This window comes from Drosophila yakuba, chromosome X (assembly GCF_016746365.2).
Source record: "Drosophila yakuba strain Tai18E2 chromosome X, Prin_Dyak_Tai18E2_2.1, whole genome shotgun sequence".
NCBI classification, from domain to species: domain Eukaryota; kingdom Metazoa; phylum Arthropoda; class Insecta; order Diptera; family Drosophilidae; genus Drosophila; species Drosophila yakuba.
Window position 1 is genome coordinate 11,707,160 of NC_052526.2, and position 21,541 is coordinate 11,728,700.

Here is a 21,541-nt window from a genome sequence, read left to right on the forward strand (position 1 = left end):
GATCTGACCTGAGCGGACAAAAATAGGCAAAAATGGTCGCAGGCATCTAAGCAAATGAGGAGGGGTAGTCCGAAATTGTATTTGCCTTCGGAAATGGCTCACGTAAGCGATTAAAGCGAATTAAGCTTGCATAATGCCTTGGAATTTAGTATTGTTCTGTAGTATTCTATTCTGACCTGGTTGCTTTCCCTGACCCTTCCCCGGGAAGACGACTCTATGCCGATGCCGATTTAATTCCACAAACCAAATTAATTACACTGCTCGTGAAGGAGAGAGAGAGAGCGAAATGGCCAAGCTCGCCATCCCATTCTAATTAATAATAATGAAACTGAAAACTGAAAACTGAAAACTCAGTGCTTAAATCTGAGGCTTATCGCCGCAGGGAAAGGCCACTGGCAAAGGTTATGTTTTTGTGTGCTCTATTTGAGCAAACAGCGATAGGCGATTTGGAAAGCTCTCCAAGTCCCAATTGCAAAACTGAAAATTGAACGCTGAGAAGACGATAAGCCACCTATGTACATATGATCTATTTAAAATGCTAGCCATTCAATTATTACGATTTGGTATGATTAATGTGGTTTTGAAGTGGGGGGTTCAAAATAAATGTTGGAAATGACAAAGCACTTCGGGTTCTGATCGTTCAACAATGGAGGTTATACGAATTTTATTATAGTATATCTGCATTGTTTTACCTAAACTACATATGCAGCTAGGAATGGTACGAATTTGAAAATTAGTTAATTATTTTATTATAATTTCGGAAATTCGTTTTGGTCCCTCAACATTGTATTTCGTTATAAAATCCATGTGTAATTGTAATGATTTGCCATTGCACACATTTTATAACAAGCATTTTAGCATTTTTTAATTGCAATCCTCTTTTTTTCTCTCTACTATGACGAGCAGTGCCATTTAAAAATATGTATATAATTTAATATGCTGACGAACAAATGGAAAAGAGCGAGAAAGACAACCAGAAGATGTATGATCTACTTTTAGGCTGCTGACTTACATTCCCATAGAATATGCAAATGTACTATTGATTCTAGCCATGCAAATTAGAATTAGATATAAAAAATGAACACACCACATGAAGTAACAAAGACTAAACAAGTAATTTTATTACAACAGAACGAGAAACAGTAAGTAGAACAAAGAAATCATAGCCAATCACAGACCAATGGGATCCACTGCCGATTGTCAGACACTTTTGTTGATCAGTTTCTTGCGAATGGTCTCATCCAGCGGCGGAATCGCCTCGCGGGGAATCAGGAAAGTGGACAGGTTGAACAGATCCAGAAACACCTTGTAGCGATCACTGAAATCAAAACAAAGACAGTTGAGCGGTTGGAGTTCACTGATCCCCAATCGAAAATATATATATTGTGATATCTGCAATGTTCACCTGAGAGTGGAGCGCAGATATTGGTATCCGGACGAGCCACCAGTGCCCAACTGTTGGGATCCAATCATGCGTTGCACCATGATCACGTGATTGTCTGTGGCGTGAATAGAAAGTAATATATATACCAAGACGTCAAGAAATATACATATGTATGTATGTATGAAGGAGGATGAAACATGCAATACTTACATCTCCACTTGGTTATTAGCGAGTCGATGTCCATAAGCAGGGTGAGCAGCTGGTGGGGCTGGCTGAACCTGGGCTCATCCCTGTAGAAGGTGATCATGATGGCGCCCTGGAGGGCTCGATGGCTGAAACGGCGATCCCCACGTCGCACCAGAGCATCGTGCACCGCCGGATCGAAGATGGAGCGGTACACCTCGCGTCGCTTCTCGATGTCCATCAGGCGATAGTTTTTGGCCTTCTCCACGGGCTCCTCCATGGCGCTCTGCACCTGTGCCGCCAGGAATCGATCGACGCTCTCCTGGAACTTGGCCCAGAAGTTGAAGCCACTCTCCTCCAGGCCAGGTGTCCTCTCCAGCCAGCGCTGCACCAGCTCCAGCAGTGATGGATCTTTCTCCGAGTTGCGGATCGAATTCCGTGCCTCCTCGTCGCTAAAGACATCCGAGTACTTCTGGTTATACCTCACCCGCTGCTCAGTGAGCACTCCCAACTTGTTCTCGATCAAACGGAATTGCAGCGACTGGAAACCGGATGCGGGGGCCAGGTACTTGCGGAAGTCCATGAAGTCTAGCGGGGTCATGGTCTCCAGAATGGGCACTTGGTCCACCAGGAGCTGTGCACAGGAAGTTATAGAAAACGGCGTTGATAGGAGAGCCAGAAAGAACCCACTTTTAGTATCAGAACCACTCGATGCAGTCGCTTGACAATCTCCAGCGTCTTGGTCTCATCGATGACCTCCGCATCCAACATGTCCCGTATGGAGTCGAACTCGAAGATGATCTGCTTGAACCAAAGCTCGTAGGCTGTGGAGAATGCAGATGAATGTCATTGAGTGCATTCATCTAGCTCCAGTGCTACTCACCCTGGTGCGTGATGATGAACAGATGCTCATCATGGACAGGTCGCTTGTCCTCCTCGGAGAGCATACACTGGGCATCCAGCAGTTTGTCCAACATCAGGTACTCTCCATAGATTTTGCCCACTTCCGTGGTTAATGGCACCGCCGAGTCATCGTGTTCGTTTCTGGATGGATGGGTTTGAATTGATGGAACGACTGGGTCGACTGGCATGGACAGCACGTGCTGGTGCTCACCCGTTTCCTGCATAGGGACAGCTCATGGTGCTCAGCTCAGCTCAGCTCAGATCGTGGCTCCTCGAGCGGCGGATGCTGGCAAACTGATCTCCGCCAGCGGACCGCAGATGAGACCCCAGCGAACCGATAACAGAGCGAAGTGAGAGCTCCAGTTCCGACTGATTGCACAGTCGGCGATCTGGGCGATGGGCAATGGGCATTAGAAGATAGGCTGGGAATTATCAATCACTGGAGGTGAAAGTGCGACGCACACAAGTATTTTCCTAAAGGGAAAGGCAGGAAGGGAGTCTACAGTACATTCAAATAACTTACTTTTCAGAGCAACCTCTTCAGTTGTTTAAATATTATAATTATATATAAAAACTGCATTCAATTTAATTTAAAATGAGAATTGTTGTTTCCTGTGCGGGGTCCAATATTATTGGTCCTTGAAAATAGGTCAAGGTTGCATAAAAATAAATCAAACATATTTTGAAATTTCGGACTTGTTTTTATACAATCGCACCATACGCAAAAATAAGTAAACAATAACTTCCAGTTCCCAAAACCCATTGAAAATGAAGCTATCATTCACTTGCTTATCATTTTTATATTTTTCATATATTTCTGGTTTTCCTTTTTATTTAAAATGTATTTTTGAGTCATTGGCTCAGTCATATACTTGTTGAAATTTGTTATATACTTGTGCCGTTCGCATCAATTCTTACTTCGATCCATCGCTTACATAATTCATCCGTTTATTTTTGTTGTTAATTACTTTGTTTTTATTGGATTTGTTGTTGTTTGCCCCACATACATATAGCGTAATGTCGGGGCATTAATATCCGAACTTATTTATACTATTTCTTACACATTTCCTGTTGTTTGTTTTGCTTTTCTTGCTGCATATCCAAAATCGCCAATCAAGTTCTCAAAGAAATCATTCGAATAGGATACTGTCGATGTGTGTCTAAATATATATTTTTTTATCAGTTTTCATTATATAATTTTCAACTACTTTTGCATAAAAAAATTGAGTTACATCATCTGGGAGTGAAACACAAAAGGTACGGGGCAATTTCATGCGATTTTTTGATTTGGGATTTTTGCAATGTGCTTGGAATTCGTTCAATGCCATTTATGTATTACATAAACATCTAGTATATATCCATGTATATATATATATATGTATGCCTGTATGTATATATATACATATATATTTATTTATAATTTATCGCTTTACTCTCGCTCGCTATCTGGCTCTAACTGTATTTATATAATATGCAAATCGCGCTGCGTTTTCTAGTCAATTTCTATTTTCGGAATCTCTCAGTGGAACCGCGAAAAAGTGCAACGAAAATAGAAACCGAAGAATGAAAAAAAAAAAAAAAAAAACTTGAATATCGAACACCTAAGACCGCGCTTTAGTTATCGTTTATAGTTAATCGTTAATCGTTAATCGCTCTGTAAATGTCAGTGTGTTTAAATCTATGACTAAACTGTTTCGTTATGCGCGCTATCTCCTTTCTCTTTCGGCTCTCGCCATCTCTGTCTAACTGGCCGACCAACTATCTATCTCGCTCGCTCGCTCGCGCTCTCACGGAATTGCGTTGTCCTTTTCCATCCTATTCGTCTTCCGTTTCCGGTCAGGCGGTAATTTCACTTTAACATTATTGCACTCTTAATTCGTGTTTGCTTTCAATAGTTTTCAATATGTTCGTTATAGACATTAACACAATATCTGAATCGAAATACATTATGCATATTTTATATATGTATGTATGTATTGTTTGTATGTCTGTATATCATCTTAATGTTTCGTATGCGGTGTGCATGCACAAATGCACTTACATCTATGCGTATGTTTCACTGTGTAGACTTATGTTTGCAAAGAGATACGATTTCTCCACCGGCTCAACATGACTTTGTGTGGTAACTTCTAACATTTTTCATATGATTGATTCAAATGGTAACCCTATCAACTACATAGGTGAGATGACTGGAAGTAATGGAATGATTGAGAGAGGTCTGGGATGGAAGCTTTTGGCACTGATGCTCTCACTTTGGGAGAAAGTCGATCGGAGAAGCGTGCTCTCACCTGCAGATTTCAATACAAATTGTTGCTTCAACTGCTTGAAAGTATGCTTTAAAACTTAATGATAGGCGTCATTGTCTTGAAATCTCCCAGGCTCTTAACACACACATCTCTTTGGGTGTGGAATGTGGAAGATGTGGAATGCGATGCAGGCTGATCGATCTACAAATGAAACCCAAACAAACTGTAGCATACAAAGCATAAGTACACATAGATGTGTTCGCCTATAGATTTTACATGTACCAAGTTTCAACATGGCCGTACATTTCTTAAGCGTAGGAAACGAAAAATTTGTGAACATTTCTATTAATTTATTATACATAAAGAAGACAAAAAAAAAGTAATTAAAACTAAATTGTTTATAAATAAAGCCTAAGCCTAAAAATAGTCCTATAATTTCGATACTCATAAAATATATATATCTTTGTTTTAATATAATACTCTTTGCTAAGAGAGCTTTTGGAGTTAGCAACAAATTGCACTACATTGAAAATACTTTATCAATATCAATTGAATTAAATATAATTAATTATGTATAATTTAGTTAAGCATTCGCATATGTCGATATATAATAATGTATGTTTCTCTTTTCATATAGATGCGCTTAAAATCAAATGCACTTTTCATTGAGCAAAACTCGGTTTCCTTGGCTAGCAGCAAAAAAAAAAATATATAATTAAAAATAATGTTATTAGATATCTCTGTTTTAGGTTTAACTTTGTTAAATATAATCTGTATAGCTTAATTAACTCTTTCTTGGTTTGGTTGTGTTGTTTTTGTGGTTTTTTGCATTACTAGCACCCAGCATGTACATGCTCGAAATAAATTCATGTGATTTGGTTGTGTTTTGGTTTAGACTTGCATCCTTTCTTCACTACACTCGACTAAATATTAATACCTATTTAATAAAATCCTCGACGACAAGGCTGAACTTAAACTTTACTTTTTGGAGCATTGCATCATAACGTGGAGTGATTCACTTTGGATCTCGTTGGTGAAGCTGGTTGTAAACGATGCGACCGCCGTTTCAGTTTCCATGCTGCACATAGTATCAAAATTATTTTGCTGCCGCTGCATCGTTTACCACCAACTTTGGATGTTTATACTGTAAATTCTAATATAATCGTGGGCCTCAAGAGCTTTCAAATCACAACAAAAATGTCTAAAGTGTCTTGTTCTTGCATTAATCGAAGAAATTGTGGTGATTTCAAAGCTTTGAAGGTTCTTAGTGGCAAGCCGTACTTGAGTATTTGTGACACACACGTCCACAGACACAAAGATACTGACAACACGGATACGGATACGGATACGGATACAGCTAATGATAATCATACTGACGCAAAAACAGATACGGTTACGCTTACAGATATAGATTCAAATACAGATACAGATACACTGGCTAAACGGAAGATCGAACTGATTCAAAAACGCTCGCTAGGGTCAACTGAGGGGCAACTGAAATCAGCGGATGGTACCTGATGGGAACTCGAGGACTCAATCACGGACTCGGTTTCGAATTTGGAATACCGCGGGGCGGACGCTCATCTGCCGCCCATGCCGCCGCTGCTACCCAAATGCACTGAAGTCGCTGACATTTCAACTAGTTGACACTGGCGGCGCTCGACAATGACCGCCGCTGGCAGCGACTATTCGAGCGCGGGTCATACGTTCATCGCATAGTACACGGATCCCTGAGCCTGGGCGCCCACGCCCACTCCTCCCACAACCTGTTGTTGTTGCTGTTGCTGCTGCTGCTGTTGCTGCTGCTGTAGCTGCTGCTGCTGCTGCTGTTGTTGCTGCTGCTGCTGCTGTACCGCTGCTGCGGCCGAAGTGGGCGATACCATGGCATTGCAATCGCTGTGCGACACGGCGGCCGCTCCTTCGGGCACTCCGCGCTCGCTGAATCCTGGCATTCCGCCATCCGGTCCAAATTGATAGTGTCCCTGCATCAGGCGCTGCTGCTGCTGTTGCTGTTGTTGCTGCTGCTGCTGCTGCTGTTGCTGGTGCTGCTGCTGGTGCTGGGCGTAGTGGGCGGCATGGCCACGCCCACTCACCACATGCAACTGCATGCCGGGCAGGGCATAACCGATGGGCACACGAATCGTCTGCTGGGTTACCTGGTACCGGGCAGAAAGTACAAAGTGTTAATAGGTATTCCAAGTTGGAGATATGCCACAAATCCACTCACCTGCTGGTACTCGAGGATGTTCTGGCGCTGGATGTGCGCCAGCTTGGGATCGCCGCTGCTGCTGGCGGCAAACTGGGAGTAGGTCTCCGCGTTGTACGGAATGAGTACCATGGTCTGGTGGTAGTTGCGCAGCGGAGGAGGCGACTCCGGCCGCCGTGTGGGGCTCCTGGCGAAGTGGCTGCTGTAGCTGCTGTGCTTGCTCTGCTCGATGGCCGTGGCGGTGGCCGTTGCCGTCGCAGTGACACTCTGGCAATTTTGGGCCGCAGCTGCGGCGGCGTACAGCAGTGATGCATCATCGGCACCGCCGACGCCGGACGTGGCGCCCTGCTGGATCATCGTCTGGCGGAACATGGTGCCGGCGGGCAGGGTCTGGTAGTAGGTCTGCTGTATGGCAGCCGCATCCATGGGGAAGCGCTGCTGCTCCCCGGTCTCGCTGTAAAAGCTCCACGTTCGCTGCTCCGTTTTCTGCAGTGCGGCGGCCATTTGTTGCTGCAACTGCTGCTGATGTTGCTGATGCACCGCCTGCTGCTGCTGTTGCTGCTGCTGTTGCTGTTGCTGCTGCTGTTGTTGCTGCTGCTGCTGCTGCTGCTGCTGCTGCTGCTGTAAGTTCTGTGGCACATTCTGCGGCGAGGGATTCTGCTTGAGCGTATTGGGCATGGCATAACCCTTGACCGCATGCTGCACCGGCTGGCTATTGACCACCGTGGGTATGGCCGCACTCAGCTGCTCCTGCATCTGGGCCAGGATCTCGTTGGTCGAACTGAACTTGGGCTTGATGCCGCGCACCGATGGACGCTTGTTGAACCCATAGTCATTCTGCTCGTCATCGTCGCTGCTGGCCTGCGATTGACTGGGCTCGGAGCCCGCTCCAGTGTACCGCTTCTTGAGCTGCTCCGTCCGCTTGGCGTCCGCCTGGGCAAAGGCGGCCAGTTCGTCCTGCTCCTGCCGCCCAGCGGCCTCCTGACCCGGTGTTCCGGCAATTACATCGGGCGCCACCTTGCGAGCATCCTCACCAGCACCGAGTCCTCCTGCACCCACTCCTCCACCAGCGGCAGCCAATCCCTGGGCCAATCCCTGCGCCGCCATGGCAGCCGCATGCTGTGCAGCCGGATCTCCAGAAGCGGCAGCGGCTGCAGCCGCTCCCAGTAGCTGCCCCATATTGAAGTCAGCTGCCGCAGCGGCGGCGGCATAGTGGGCGGCATGCGCATGCGTGTGGGCGTGGCCATGAGCATGCGGATGAGCGGCAGCTGCAGCGGCCAATGTGTAGTAGGAGGATAGGTCGTCCTTGTTACCAGCCACACAGGCGGTCAGGGGGGCCAACGTGGAGGAGAGGAACTGACGCTTCGGCTCCGTTTGGCGGGGCGGAGTGCGATGGATCTGCGTATGCACCACCGGCACCTGGATGCCCATGCCCAAGTCCGGAGCAGCGGGACAACGGCATTCCTGCGTAGAAATCAACTATAGAACTTGGTAAACGCGAGACGGGTAGAACACTCACCTGTGGTATGATGACTATGGGATTCTCCTCCATCTCCATGATCTTCTCCTGCTTCTTGTCGCGGTTGAAGATGTCAGCGATCTTCTTGTAGGCCGATGAACCGCTCGAGGAGCTGGACACGGAGCTGCTCGGCGAGAAGCTCTTCTCGCCATTGACGAACTTGTGGGCTTGCCCAGAACCAGGCACCGGATTGGGATTCTCCTCGCCGGCGGGACTGTTGCGCTGGGCCAACTCATCGGCACGTTCGGCCACAGATTCGGCATCCTCGTCCACAGCTCGCTGCAGTTCCTCGACCAGATCTTCGTCGATGTCGCAGGTTAGCTGCTTGATGCGCTCCTCCAGCGAAATGTCCGATTTGACAGCCTTTTTTCTAAAGGCAAAACAGTTTAATGATATTACTTAGTTACCAATTCAGTAGCTATTACTTACTTAATCAGCGAGCGTCGCAGTATATTGCGCTCCATGCTCCTGCGCAAGGTGTCGGAGTCGCCACAGCTGCCTGGCAGGTGGGTGACCAGGCAGCCAGCCCGTTTGGACTCGTCGAAGGCGCGGAGTGCCTCCGAGGTGAGCACCGGTGCCTGATGGGCTGAGACGCTCGGGAAGAGTTGGCGCACCGCCGAATTGGGACGCAGGGCGTTGTTGAAGAGCGTCGAGTGCTTCTTGATCGGGATCAGTTCGTTGATCTGGTTTTCACTATCATCCAGATCACCGGCCAGGGATTGGGCATCGCTATCGGTGCCGGCATTCGCCTGATCCTCGGTCACGAACCTCACCGAACGCTTGGTGCCACCACTCTCGTCCTCCGACGTGGTATTGTTCTGATCATCCGACTGCTGCTTAAAATGGCAAGTGTTGGAGTATAAGTAAATATCCATCGATAGATAACTAAATATCCCAACTGGGTAACTGGGTAACTGGGTAGCTCACCTGTGAGATCGAGTCCTGCTTCCATAGTTTGCCGCCCTTGAGGATGCCGCTGATCTGCGTGGGTGAGGTCTCCTTGGGCGGTATGGGTGGTGGTTTCTGCGCCTCGAACTGTTGCTGTTCCGATGCGGATGCCGATGCGGATGCGGATGCTGATGCGGATACTGTTGCGGATGTGGATGCAGATGCCGCTGCTGCTGCTGCTGCCGCAGCTGCTGCTGTTGCACTCGCCTTGGCCGGCAAGGCGGGTGGCAATGTATCGGCTCCACCAGCGGACGCAGCTGCAACCATTGGAGGAGCGGCGGTACCAGGTGCAGGTGTGGATCCAGCGGTTGCCACATCCTCGTGCGCCTCGCGGATGATCCGACGCTCGGTCACTGTGGTCATAGTGGTAATGGTTTCAACAACAAATCGCTTATTTTTCGAGGACTGATGGCTACTGATGGCCGTAGCTGCCACTGGAACTGGAACTGGAACGGGGACCGGGACTTGGGTGGCTGTCCCATAGGTGGAACTGGAACCGGAGCCGGAGATGGATCCGGAACTGGCCTTGCTACTCCCCGAATCCTTTCTAGCTTTCACCACTAACACGTACAAGCAGATAGCACCACGCAAAACCATTGGAAGGCATTGTTTTTTTCAAAATTGATTATTTTTATTGAAGGATTGAGATCGATCGATGTCGATATGGAGTTCGTGAATAACGAATGCTTGATATGTACACGATAATCAAAGAGTTTGACAAGCGATTTATGGGGCGTTTGGCTGATACTCAAATATCATAACAAATATTAACCTGAATGGAATCTTAATTTTGAAATAGTGTAATGGGTCTATTTAAAGCGTTTTACAAGATATATACAAACATTAAGAGCATTTTAACTGGGAAACTGGATTTAAAAGCTGAAGCTGCAAATTTATAGCGTCTATGGGTTGGCTCTTCTCACTCTCTCATTAACATATTTATAACATAATTATTTAATAATTATTAAAGATAGATTGTTTTGCGTTACAAAGGGAAATGCTCAATGGCCAATGCTCAGAATGCTCAGATGGGAAATTTCAATAGGAGCGATGAGTGCATCGACTTTGATGACATCCCAATCAAAATCGGAGATCCATGATCTATGAAGTGTGCAATATAGCCATGGAGCGAATGGTTGCGCTTGCTTGCTGTGCACAAATGCATGATAAAGCCAACAAGGACTTGGATACGGATTGCGTTATGGATTTGGATAGGTAGGGATTGGTTTGGATGTGGGCTGTACTGGCTGATGACTTACCTCCAGTGGGCGATGGCTTGTACTGCGATTGCAGCACGTATTTGGGCCGCTCCTCGCCGGCGATGATCTCCTTCTGGGTGATCCGGCGCTCCGGGGAACTGGTGTGCAGCGGCAGAATGGCCACAGCCGGCACTCCCAGTGGGCTCATCTCCTCCGGACACTGCGGGGAGCTGCATTCTGTAATGAGAAAAGAATTTATTAGCGAAAGCCAGCTAAGGAAAGACAACTGTCAGTGGTTTATTCCAATTACATGAGCGCTTGAATCATTGGTATGAATAAGTATTACATAAGTAAGAAGCTTTAGTTCCTATATCACATCAAATAAATGATTAATCGATGGACTTCCGCCTGTTGCTTCTGGGGCGGAAGTGCGCTTGAAGGATCGGTATGGGCATAGCTTTTGATTGCCCAGCTCTCTGAGTTTGGAGCATGTTTTGGGCATTTGTATGTAGGGCGATCTGTGGGCTTGTCGCATTCGCGGTTCGTTGGGCGCAACAATTAATGAGGAGTGCGCTCCCTAGTGCCCACCAAAAAAAAGACTTGAATAAAATAAACAAAACTCTCCCCTATTTCCCCTATTTTCTTCCGTTTTCCGTGTGTCTCTTTGGCAGCCAATAAAGCGTGACCACCGGCATTAATGCAAATGCCTGCCATTTCAAACATCCTTTTAGGGGGTTTGGTATCCGATTTGATGCGAGACGATTCGATTCGATTCGAACCGAAGTCAAGTTGCCGTAAATCAATCAATAGAACAGAACAGAAACGAGTCGATGGAAATGCGGGCGACTTGGGCAAACAAACCCCGAAAATGCCATCGAAATTATTTATGGCGCAGAGCCGAAACTTTAGCGATTTCATTTGGTTGCCTACTTCGTCACATTGAAATTATTCCAATAGTTATGGTATTATATGACCAAAATGGCAGTCGTTAGCTATTGATGTGCCTTTTATTTACTTTAACTAATTGCCAAGTTTGAGCTAAGTAAAAGCTAGGGATATTTGAGTAAATAGTCGCGCCTTAGGAGTTGGGGTTGCCATTTGGAGTCCAATAACTCCGATGATGTATATGCATGTTGGGGCGCTTGGCGTTGTATGTGTATCTGTTGTGTGCTCTTTATTGACACTCCACTGTCCGGCCGTCTGAACGTCTGTGAACCCGACTGACTGCCCCTTCCCCCTTTGCCGTCCAACTTTGCCGAATTAAATTAACTAGAAAATTGCAAGAGCAAGTGCAGCGAACCAGCGGCGTAGCAGGAAGCATTAAAAATGGCGTCCAATTTAAAGGACCCCGAGGCCGATGCTCGCAGGACGAGCCGAGCTGAGCTGAGCTGGGCTGAACTGAACTGAACTGAACTGGGCAGGATGTCAACGGGCAACGAGCAACGAGCAACGAATGTTTGCATAAATAATTCATAATTAGATTACACAAAGGCAAACGAAAGCGTTTGTGAATGAAAAGAACGCAACGCAACGCGTCCTCGTTCCCGCGGGATTCCCACTAATTGCATTGCGGCCTGAAGTTGGAGCTGGAGCTGGAGTTGCAAATGCAGTTGAAGTTGGACTTGCAGTTGGATGTGGAGATGGATGTGTAGACATAGTTCTATAGTGGCATGCCTCCCCATCAAATAGGGCATCTAGTCATGTACTGGTCTAGTCATATATCAGAACTCAAACACGGCTATGCCCCTTGATGTTATGCCCCTTTCAAAAAGGGGACTACCCATGAATCAAAGAATTTTCTCGCAGTGCAGCCACTCACCTGCTTCCTGGAGCTGCTTGGCCGCACATTCGGCGCACTCCGCACACTCGGTGCAAACGCCCTGGAGGTCCTCCTCCGACTGCTGCTGCTGCATGGCTCCATGATGCGGTTGCTGATGCGACTGTTGCTGCTGCTGCTGCTGTTGCTGCTGCTGTTGCTGCTGCTGCTGCTGTTGCTGCTGCTGTTGTTGCTGCTGCTGCTGCTGCTGAGCAGTGCCAACGGGCGGGGGTGGGGGCGGTATCTGACCGCCTGTGGTGTTGCGGGCGGCCAGCATTGCGGCACGCTGCTGCTGCAGCCGCTGGATGACCTGCAGCTGCTGCAGGTGCTGCGCCCCGAAGATGTGACCGCTGAGGGCGCCGCCGAGCGTGTTCTTCAGACTGCTGTCCTTGTAGCCGTCGGGCGGACTGAGTGCCGCATCGTCGACGAACTCAATTGGTGGCTGATATTTGGGACTCTGGATGGAAAGGGATAGAAAACATAACCAAATTAGTTGGAGGTAAGCATGCTAAGTGAATAATGCTCGTAAGCCGAGTTGCATCACCGCAAATTAAGCTAATTGAGTTGTATGCTTGTATGGCAGCATCGTGTCCTTGCGCACATCTAGTACATCCTCCTATATGCAAGTGCTTGTGCATGGACAGGATCCAAGGACTGGGATGACGAAGTGGGCGCCATAAATCAGCGTTAAGCCCGTGCTTTCTGCTCCTGCCACTGTGAAATATATCCATGCCCCTAATGGCATAGTTAGCCACATATCTGATGGATATATTTCAACTGCTGATATGGCGATGCCTACATGGCCAGTGGAATGCACAGTGCTTGGGCCACTAATGGCGATAGGACACACTGAGCGGTATGGGTTTCAGTTATACTGGTATTACTTTGTACTTTATTTTATGAAAAGTACATATTTCCATATTTAATGCTTACAAGTTGCCCGTTACCTTTACGTAATATATCATTTTCTATGACACCAGCAAGAAATGCACATCTTTCGCCGTAATCTGTGCACTTTTCCATCTGAAGAGTCGTAGGAAGTGGTAACAAAAGGCCAGAAATCTTGTTCTCAGAGAACGAAGGGGGAAGCCATAAAGAGTTGTGGTGCACATGTAAAAGTTGCCAGCGATTTCAAACTCCATTCTGCCGGAATTCCCCCGGGAACTGCCAAAATCCTCCTGTTTATTTGCAACTGCATCTGGCTGCAATGTCTAGACAAGGATCCCAATGTTCTTCCTCTATGCATTTTCAATTTTTCCATTATTATTTTTTTCTTTTTCGGGGGGAGAGGGGTAACCTGGTGCCAAGTCCTGTCATAACTCTGCCTTGAGAGGCGAAAACTTTTGCATAAATACGGCGTATTCTTTCTCCGGCCAAGGATGTGGCCAGCTAACTGTCTGTGTGTGTTATGCAACGTGCTCGGCAAACTTGTTACACACACTAAATGCATATTAAACTCTTCAGAGCGCCCACACACACACACACACACACACCCGCACACTCACACACACACTCTCAGACGCATCAAGGAGGGGACATGCTCAAGAAGCGCCAAGTCAAGTACATTGGCCGCCCACACTGAGAAAAATAAACACAACAAAAAGTGGAAGTGAAAATGAAAGTTGAAAATCGCGTTTCTGCGATTATAAATATCAGTATTTTAATCATACCTTAAACATAATCATAACTCGAAATATTGGTCCAATCATGGAATGTCATACCTTGTTGAGTTCGTTATTAAATTTCCAATCGAACTGTGTTCAAAAATAAAAGTTGAATTAAGAAAACTTTTTTTTGCAATTTTTGACCATTATTTTTGAATGTTTGCCGAAAATCGTGTTTCTACGAGTACAAATATAAGTATTTTGATCATAACTTTCGAAATGGAATGCCATACCTCGTTGAGTTCACACTACTTTATAGTCCTACCTAACATTCTATTAATTCTCTACTCTAAGTTGCACACGAATATTCATTACATATTCAAGCTATTTTTGGGGTATCCTATAGAAAAAGGTCCTTGAAAACTTTTTAAGTCTGTTATCCGCATTGCTGAGAGAAGGGCTTAAATTACATATCTCAAACACACTCATTTGAGACGTACGAGAATCCAGATACCAGAAATGCCCCGCCATATAAATTGTACTCTTGACTTAAAAATGATTTCTTTTTTTCCCGATGCACTCTCGGTCGTGGCTCTCAGACAGGACCCTGCCAGGACATCAGGACATCGTGGCATCGTGGCATCAGTGGAGGGCCGAAGTAGATAAGCAAAAAAGCGGCGCACTCGAGTGTCGCTTATGTGGCAGCAAATTGAAATTTAAACGCAACTCGAGGGCCGCTCAGGATCGATACGAGTGTCGAGGTGAGAGTGGCAATGATGGCATATTATGGTATGGTGTGATATGAAGGAGAAGGATATATAATGATTGCGGTGCTAGGAAGGAAGGAATGTCCGAATATTGGCGGCAACTTTCCAGCATGTGCTTAACACACATAACGCCTTATGTTCCATCACGATAGGGCGCAATTCATAAAACAATCTATCACACAGACTTGAATGGTTGTTGCCTGTTTTCGCAATCCTTATGAAGGGGGTGAAGGGGTAGAGGGGTAGAGGGGTAGAGGGGGGTTCGACAACAATGTCACTGGTTGTTACTGCAGTTTCGAGTTACTGGCACAAGAAAAGCATTTTGTATAAAAGTTCTTAAGTGATTTATACACACTTGCCAATAGAGAATGCGAGGACAAACTCGCAGCTATTATGTACGTGCACCCATACACACTCACATACATCCGTACAACAAGAATGTGTGTATCTCAATGGATGATGTGATGTAGAAATGTGGGCGTGGATTGGGTGTCCTGCGGCTTGACTCCTACTTGACTGCCACTTGGGCGGAAGAAACGAGGACAACACTGTGGCTGCTCTGCTGTCCTTTTGTTTTCTTCAAATTCTACACCCTCACACACGCACACTCACACACGCACATTCACACACACACACATAAACTGTGATAACACACAAAAGTTGGACAGCGTTTGGCGTAATTAACATGAAAAGCGGCATGGCCAAGATGAAGGCCCATTTCCACATCCATCACGTCACACTGCTGGCGAGGAGATAACGAACAAATCGCTGAATTGAAAAGGAAAATAAACTTCGGGCTTTTCCTAATTGCGAATATTGTGCGACAAGGATTACATCTCGGAGTTTTTGGAGTGTGCGAAAGCAAGAGATAAGCCAGTTAAAGTTCGGGGTTTAGTTCATTATTTTAAGTTTTTTTCCAAAAAGAGTGGCACATCAAACAGGAAACTGCACCAATTTAAATAACTAACTAACTGAAAGGCAGAAGTACAAATCGGTTTAAGTTCAAATAGTGCGTACTTACAATTTTCAACCTATTAAAAATGACTTTGATTGCCTTTCTGTGAGTTGCAAGACGATGTGCCGCTTGGTAAAAATGCAGTTGCCTCTAACGAGCTGTGTTGCAAAGGGAATACTAAGTAAATATAAAAATCAACAAGGTTTCGAACTTCAAATTGACAACAGCACGACATCAGCCGGCAAAAAAGCGCTGCACCCAAAGCCAACTGGCAGTTGAAGGCGAAGAGCGAAGTGAGTAATAAACCAATTTAAGTTGGCGACCCCCAGTGAAATGGGATAGTTAAAAGACCGAGGTCCGTTTCAGGTTGCCCTCATTAGCCAAGGCAAAACGGTGGCCCAGACCACCACCATCACCACCACCAGCACCACCAGCACCACATCGAAACCCAAGCCCAAGTCCAAGCACCGCCAAGCAACTGGAACTCGGCGAGGAAGGAGACAGCTAATCAGCTTATACTCGGAATCGGAATCGGACTGGTTGTCCGGGAAGGAAGTGCGATGGGCTTCTTAAAGGCTGAAATCGGCAAATATGCAGTTTTTTCGCATTTCGACAAGGGGTGCCATCATCAGAATTTGCAAAAAATGAAAAAAAATTATGATTTTCTTTTTTAAACACGTGTGGATAAGGAATTTTGTTACGAATTCAACGAGGTATGGCATTCCACTTTTGGACAACTATTTTGGTTGCTATCGAAAAAAAACTGATAATTTTTTATCAAAAAATCGAAAAAAAAAATTTTGTAAAAAATGGGATATTTTTAATCGGCGTTTTCGCCATAATTTGGTCGAAAATTGGCGCACAGCTAAAATGAAGACAGTTTTGTGCTGCTAACAAACATATCTAACTATGTGTATCCCACGTTTTTTGATTTTCAAAAAAAAAAAATTTAACAAATTTTCGCATTTTCGATAAGGGGTACCATCATCAAAATTTGCAAAAAATTGCCAAAAATTAGCATTTCAAAGTATGTACATGGATCGATAGGGAATTTTGTTACGAATTCAACGAGGTATGGCATTCCACTTTTGGACAACTATTTTTGTTGCTATCGAAAAAAAACTGATAATTTTTATGAAAAAAAATTAAAAAAAAAATTTTTGAAAAAAATGGGATATTTTTAATTGGCGTTTTCGCCATAATTTGGTCGAAAATTGGCGCACAGCTAAAATGAAGACAGTTTTGTACTGCTAACAAACATATCTAACTATGTGTATCCCCCCTTTTTTGATTTTCAAAAAAAAAAATTTTAACAAATTTTCGCATTTTCGATAAGGGGTACCATCATCAAAATTTGCGAAAAATTGCCAAAAATTAGCATTTCAAAGTATGTACATGGATCGATAGGGAATTTTGTTACGAATTCAACGAGGTATGGCATTCCACTTTTGGACAACTATTTTTGTGGTTATTTAAAAAAAACGGATTATTTTTGATCAAAAAATCGAAAAAAAAAATTTTTGTTAAAAATCTGATATTTTCAATAGGCGTTTTGGCCATAACTTGGTTAAAAATGGACGCACAGCTAAAATAAAGACTGTTTTGTGCTGCTAATAAAGATAGCTAACTATGTCTATCCCTACTTTTTCGATTTTCGCAAAAAAAAAATTTGACAAATTTTCGCATTTTCGATAAGGGGTACCATCATCAAAATTTGCGAAAAATTGCCAAAAATTAGCATTTCAAAGTATGTACATGGATCGATAGGGAATATTGTTACGAATTCAACGAGGTATGGCATTCCACTTTTGGACAATTATTTTTGTTGCTATAAAAAAAAAACTGATAATTTTTATCAAAAAATAAAAAAAATTTAAAAAGCGCATATTTCAATCGGCGTTTTTGAAATAACTTGGTCAAAAATGGGCGCACAGCTAAAATGAAGACTGTTTTGTGCTGCTTATAAACATAGCTAACTATGCCTATCACTAATTTTTCGAAGACATTACTACTTAACCACTTAATAAATATAAGATACAGCAATTTAATAGTCAAGGGATAAAATCAAGACCCTAAGCAAAAGTGCGATATATCCAAGTTGAAGTAAATCCTATGATGTGAAACACACACAGATGCTTGGAGATTAAGTGTCGTAGAACCTTAAGATCCTTTGGGAACTCACCTGTGGCGTCCTGCCCTCGCCCGCCTCGGCAGGATTGACGGCATAGTTGCACTGGCAGCCCTCCTCGCAGCAGAGACGCACCAGCTCGTGTTCGCCGCAGGTGCATGGCTCCTCGTCCTCCTCGTCGTAGGCGCAATCCTCGCGGATAAGGATTATGTAGTCGGCCTCGAAGAACTCGTTGCGCGTCTCATCGAAGACGACGCGATTCTTGCGGGCCGGTGGCGGTCGATTTGGCTTCTTGAGCAGGCCGCGCAACTGACCATTGACCTCGCGCATCTTGTGGCCGCTGGTCAGGTGGGTGGGTTGTGGGATTCGATGATCAGGATCCAGGCGATCAGGATCTGAATGGGCTGCTGTAACGCTAACGATGCCTCTGGCGCAAGTGGACGTGTTCTGATCCCGGCTGGCTAGGCACTCATGGCACTGGCAGGCTCTTTCGCAATCAAACTCTTCCTGGCTATCGCAATTCGTATTCGAATTGGAATCGGAATTGGAATTGGAATTTGTATCGCAATCGGAATAGGTTTCGTATAGTAAGTATTCCTGTTGCTGCTCGCTAACGAACTCGGCCAGCAGTTCGTCGTAGCACTGGAAACTACTGTTGGTGCCACCGATACCGATATCCGGCTGTTTCCGGTTCCGGTTGGAATTCAGATGTTGCCACTGCAATTGGCGGGCGGCCTTCAGATACTCGCTAAACCGCTGCACATCGAACTCGCTCAGCGATGTGCCAAAATCACCGGCCTCCTTGCAACTCGGCTGTGCTGGCACAAAGGCAGAGCGCCTCAGGCAATCCTCCGTGGACGAAGCGTGCAAGTGCTCCTCGCAATCCGTTTCGATTTCAATCACCACTTGGTCCTGGTAGTGGTTCTCCGCCTTCGTCTCCGCCTTCTCGATCCTGCGCACTGGCCACTCGGAGTGCGTATTCAGCACGTAATGTTGCTCCTTGGCTTTTTCAGCTGTTTGTCTGTCGCTCGCGATTGTTTCGCTTTCATTTGGCAATGGTAGATGCGCTGGTAGAATGCCATCCACATTTAATTGAATTGCACTTGGGTCCGCGATAATTGCTGCAATCGCCTTATTGTCTACGCCTTGAGTGGATTGGGTTTGGTGTTGGGTTTGGTGTTGGTGCTGGGATTGGGGTGGTTGGGGTTGGGATTGTTGGCTGGTATCGCTATCGGTATCTGGGGGTAGTTTCTTTGTTATGCTTATTGTTTGTTGCTCCTGCTCCTGCTGCTGCTGCTGCTGCTGCTGCTGCTGTTGTTGTTGTGGTCTCAAGGATGCCTTTACACAATCAATGTTACTACTACTGGCCACGCGTCCCTGAAAATTGTACTGCAGTCGCTTTAAGCGCTGACTGGCCACAAAATCCTCGCCCAAATCGTGCTCAAAATCGATGAGATCCTGCTCAATACAGCTTGTTGCTACTGTTGCTGCTACTGCAGTTGCTCCTGTTTCTACTGCTGCTGCACCTGCTCCTACTCCTGCTGCTGGTGGTACTGTATTGCCCACCAAGGATTCGCAATCGATGAGCTTCTCCTCGGATGTTGCACTTAAATCGCTGGGCTTTGACTGTTTGCCGTTGTCATTGCATGTTGCTGCTGTATCTGGGATGCTGCTCCTCACGTAATCCAGAGGCCAGGAACTTTTTTGTGGGCGGACAGCAGCAATGCCAGCGACATTATCAACGCCACCACATCCAGTCAAGGATGAGTTGCTGCTGGCTGGTGGCTCGTGGGCTTGCTGAGCTTGCTGGGTGTCTTGGGGGCAAGGAGGTGGCTGTGAATATGGCAATGACAATGGCGCCTGCCCCGCCTCCTGCTGCTCCTCCTGCTGCTGCTCCTTTTTGGAGCTTAAGGCTGGTGCTGCTGCTGCTGTTGCTACTGTTACTAGTGATGCTGCTGCTAGTGCGGCTGCATCTAATTCAACACTTTCACTGGGATAAAAAAAATGATGTGGCCCGCGAGCAGGCAACGCGCTTTGCCTGATTTTTTGCACAAATTTTTCTGTACGTCGCGCGTCGTCGTCGTCGTCGTGGTCGTGGTTGTTGTCGTTGTCGTTGTTGGTGTCGTTGTCGTCGTCGTTGTGGCTGCCAATATTGTCGCCAGTTTGGCCAACGCTTTGCGACGACTTTTCCCTGGACTTTGGGCCACTTTCAGGCACGTTGCGTGTGCCACAAGGACTGGGGCAATTGATTTCCACTGATTTTTCACTGGACTCAATCAATTTGCACAGCTTTTGGCCAGAATTCGTTGACGTTTGGCTGCTGCTACTGCTGCTGCTGCTTGCTGACTTGTGTAGCTGCTGCCTCTGCTGCTCAGCTGCGACGACTGCTGCTGCTGCTGCTGCTGCCACAAGGTTGGCTTTGAAAAGCTCACTGCCAATTGTAGGTATTGAGCAGGCGCTGCTCCCCCTCTTGCTGTTGTTGTTGCTGCTGTTGCTGCTGTTGCTGCTGTTGTTGCTGCTGCTGTTGTTGTTGCTGCTGCTGCTGCCTACTGTCACATTGGGTGGTTGCAGGTATGCGCCTGCGCTCACGCTCTGCCTCTCATGCTCGAGTTGCGCGTACTCACATTTCGTGGCCACTTCCGTTGCTGTGTTGTCGCCAGAGTTGTCGATGTTGCAGCTATTGTTGCTGCTGTTGTTGCTGCTATTGTTGTCGCTCTTGTTGCTGCTATTGTTGTTGCTGTCGCCCTTGTTGTTGCCAGTGTATTCAGCAGGCGCACGCGCCTCCACCGCAACTATCGCCGAGTGGCACTGCTGACGCAGCTCGTCATGCACGGCAGCAACATTGTCGCGTGAGTTGCGTGCCTCGCATGCCAAGTGGCCAGAAAGCCCGCAATTTGGGCCTAGTCCACCACCAGATGTATTGGCCATAGATGCTGCTGCCACTGCTGCTGCTGCTGCCACTGCTGCCTGATTATCCTTGCCACCGGTTCTCATTTTGCCACCGCCGCATATCGGCTCATTTGCCAATGCCAGCGTCAACATGTCCACAATCAGCATGATCGCTTGGCATAAACCATCAGCGAAAAGTGGGCTATCTATCAGTTATTCCAGCTGATGGCTGGGAGTTTTTACTATGGCCAGTTCCCACCAGCAGGAACAAAGCCGCCCAAAGAAACACCAGTTGAATTTTCCACCTTCGCTTATGCTTTGCATAAATTACAAGAAAATTTCACACACACACACACACTAGAGCCCGGGAAATTTCATTATTGTCCGTGGCACTTGTCGTTGGCGAACAGGTGCGCAGGGTCAGTCGAGCGCATCCTGTTTGTCCCCAGGACCAGATAGTAGTCGTTATTATCTTTTTGTTGTTTTTTTTTTTTATATTGTTTTGCTGTTGCTGTTTTTGTTTTTGGGGGTTGACTGTGTGCGGTGCGGTGTGTGTTGCACGTTACGCGCCACTGCAGCCAAACAAAAAGCCAGCGAAAACACCACCGGCACAAAAAAACGGAACATAAACAAAATGCGAACAAAAATTATCCAAGCTAGTTATTTAATTTTCTTCCCGGTTTTCGGTTTCTTGGTAAAAATGGGTGGGTTGTTTATTTTTTGTCGTTACTCGTATAGTTTTTCTTGTTAAACGCGCGACGCACGTCCGAACGCGAATCGTGACGGAAGTCGAC

The 21,541-nt window shown here is 46.1% G+C and overlaps 2 protein-coding genes across 5 annotated transcripts; both read right to left on the bottom strand.

Annotated features, from left to right (window-relative positions):
• Nucleotides 1-1,091: 1,091 nt before the first annotated feature.
• LOC6525091 (tryptophan 2,3-dioxygenase) lies at nucleotides 1,092-2,822 on the bottom strand. The gene is made up of 6 exons (XM_002100894.3): nucleotides 2,682-2,822; nucleotides 2,451-2,611; nucleotides 2,258-2,391; nucleotides 1,595-2,201; nucleotides 1,406-1,499; nucleotides 1,092-1,318 (listed from the first exon to the last, which is right to left on the bottom strand). The coding sequence occupies exons 1-6, from the start codon at nucleotides 2,705-2,707 to the stop codon at nucleotides 1,201-1,203; spliced, it is 1,140 nt and encodes a 379-aa protein (XP_002100930.1). The 5' UTR covers nucleotides 2,708-2,822; the 3' UTR covers nucleotides 1,092-1,200.
• A 462-nt stretch (nucleotides 2,823-3,284) lies between these two features.
• Nucleotides 3,285-20,930, bottom strand: LOC6525092. Of its 4 annotated transcripts, none has more exons than XM_039370426.2 (8): nucleotides 17,913-20,930; nucleotides 12,408-12,861; nucleotides 10,649-10,825; nucleotides 9,369-9,742; nucleotides 8,871-9,274; nucleotides 8,442-8,811; nucleotides 6,944-8,386; nucleotides 3,285-6,872 (listed from the first exon to the last, which is right to left on the bottom strand). In XM_039370426.2, the coding sequence occupies exons 1-8, from the start codon at nucleotides 20,913-20,915 to the stop codon at nucleotides 6,417-6,419; spliced, it is 6,681 nt and encodes a 2,226-aa protein (XP_039226360.1). In that variant the 5' UTR covers nucleotides 20,916-20,930; the 3' UTR covers nucleotides 3,285-6,416. The 4 variants fall into 4 exon arrangements, with proteins under 4 accessions (XP_039226360.1, XP_039226358.1, XP_039226353.1 ...); XM_039370424.2 differs by having other exon boundaries at nucleotides 8,871-9,277; XM_039370419.2 differs by having other exon boundaries at nucleotides 9,369-9,949.
• Nucleotides 20,931-21,541: the final 611 nt, after the last annotated feature.

What these genes read in the sequence shown, in the direction of transcription:
- LOC6525091 (XM_002100894.3), bottom strand. Translation starts at nt 2,707, where the DNA reads ATGAGCTGTCCCTATGCAGGAAACGG. An exon ending in GTTCATCATCACGCACCAGG is followed by an intron (nt 2,392 to 2,450) that starts GTGAGTAGCACT and finishes CATTCTCCACAG; the next exon opens with CCTACGAGCTTTGGTTCAAG. An exon ending in GCTAATAACCAAGTGGAGAT is followed by an intron (nt 1,500 to 1,594) that starts GTAAGTATTGCA and finishes TTCACGCCACAG; the next exon opens with ACAATCACGTGATCATGGTG.
- LOC6525092 (XM_039370416.2), bottom strand. Translation starts at nt 20,915, where the DNA reads ATGCTGATTGTGGACATGTTGACGCTGGCATTGGCAAATGAGCCGATA. An exon ending in CTGCGACGCTCGCTGATTAA is followed by an intron (nt 8,812 to 8,870) that starts GTAAGTAATAGC and finishes TTTTGCCTTTAG; the next exon opens with AAAAAAGGCTGTCAAATCGG. An exon ending in ACATCCTCGAGTACCAGCAG is followed by an intron (nt 6,873 to 6,943) that starts GTGAGTGGATTT and finishes GCCCGGTACCAG; the next exon opens with GTAACCCAGCAGACGATTCG.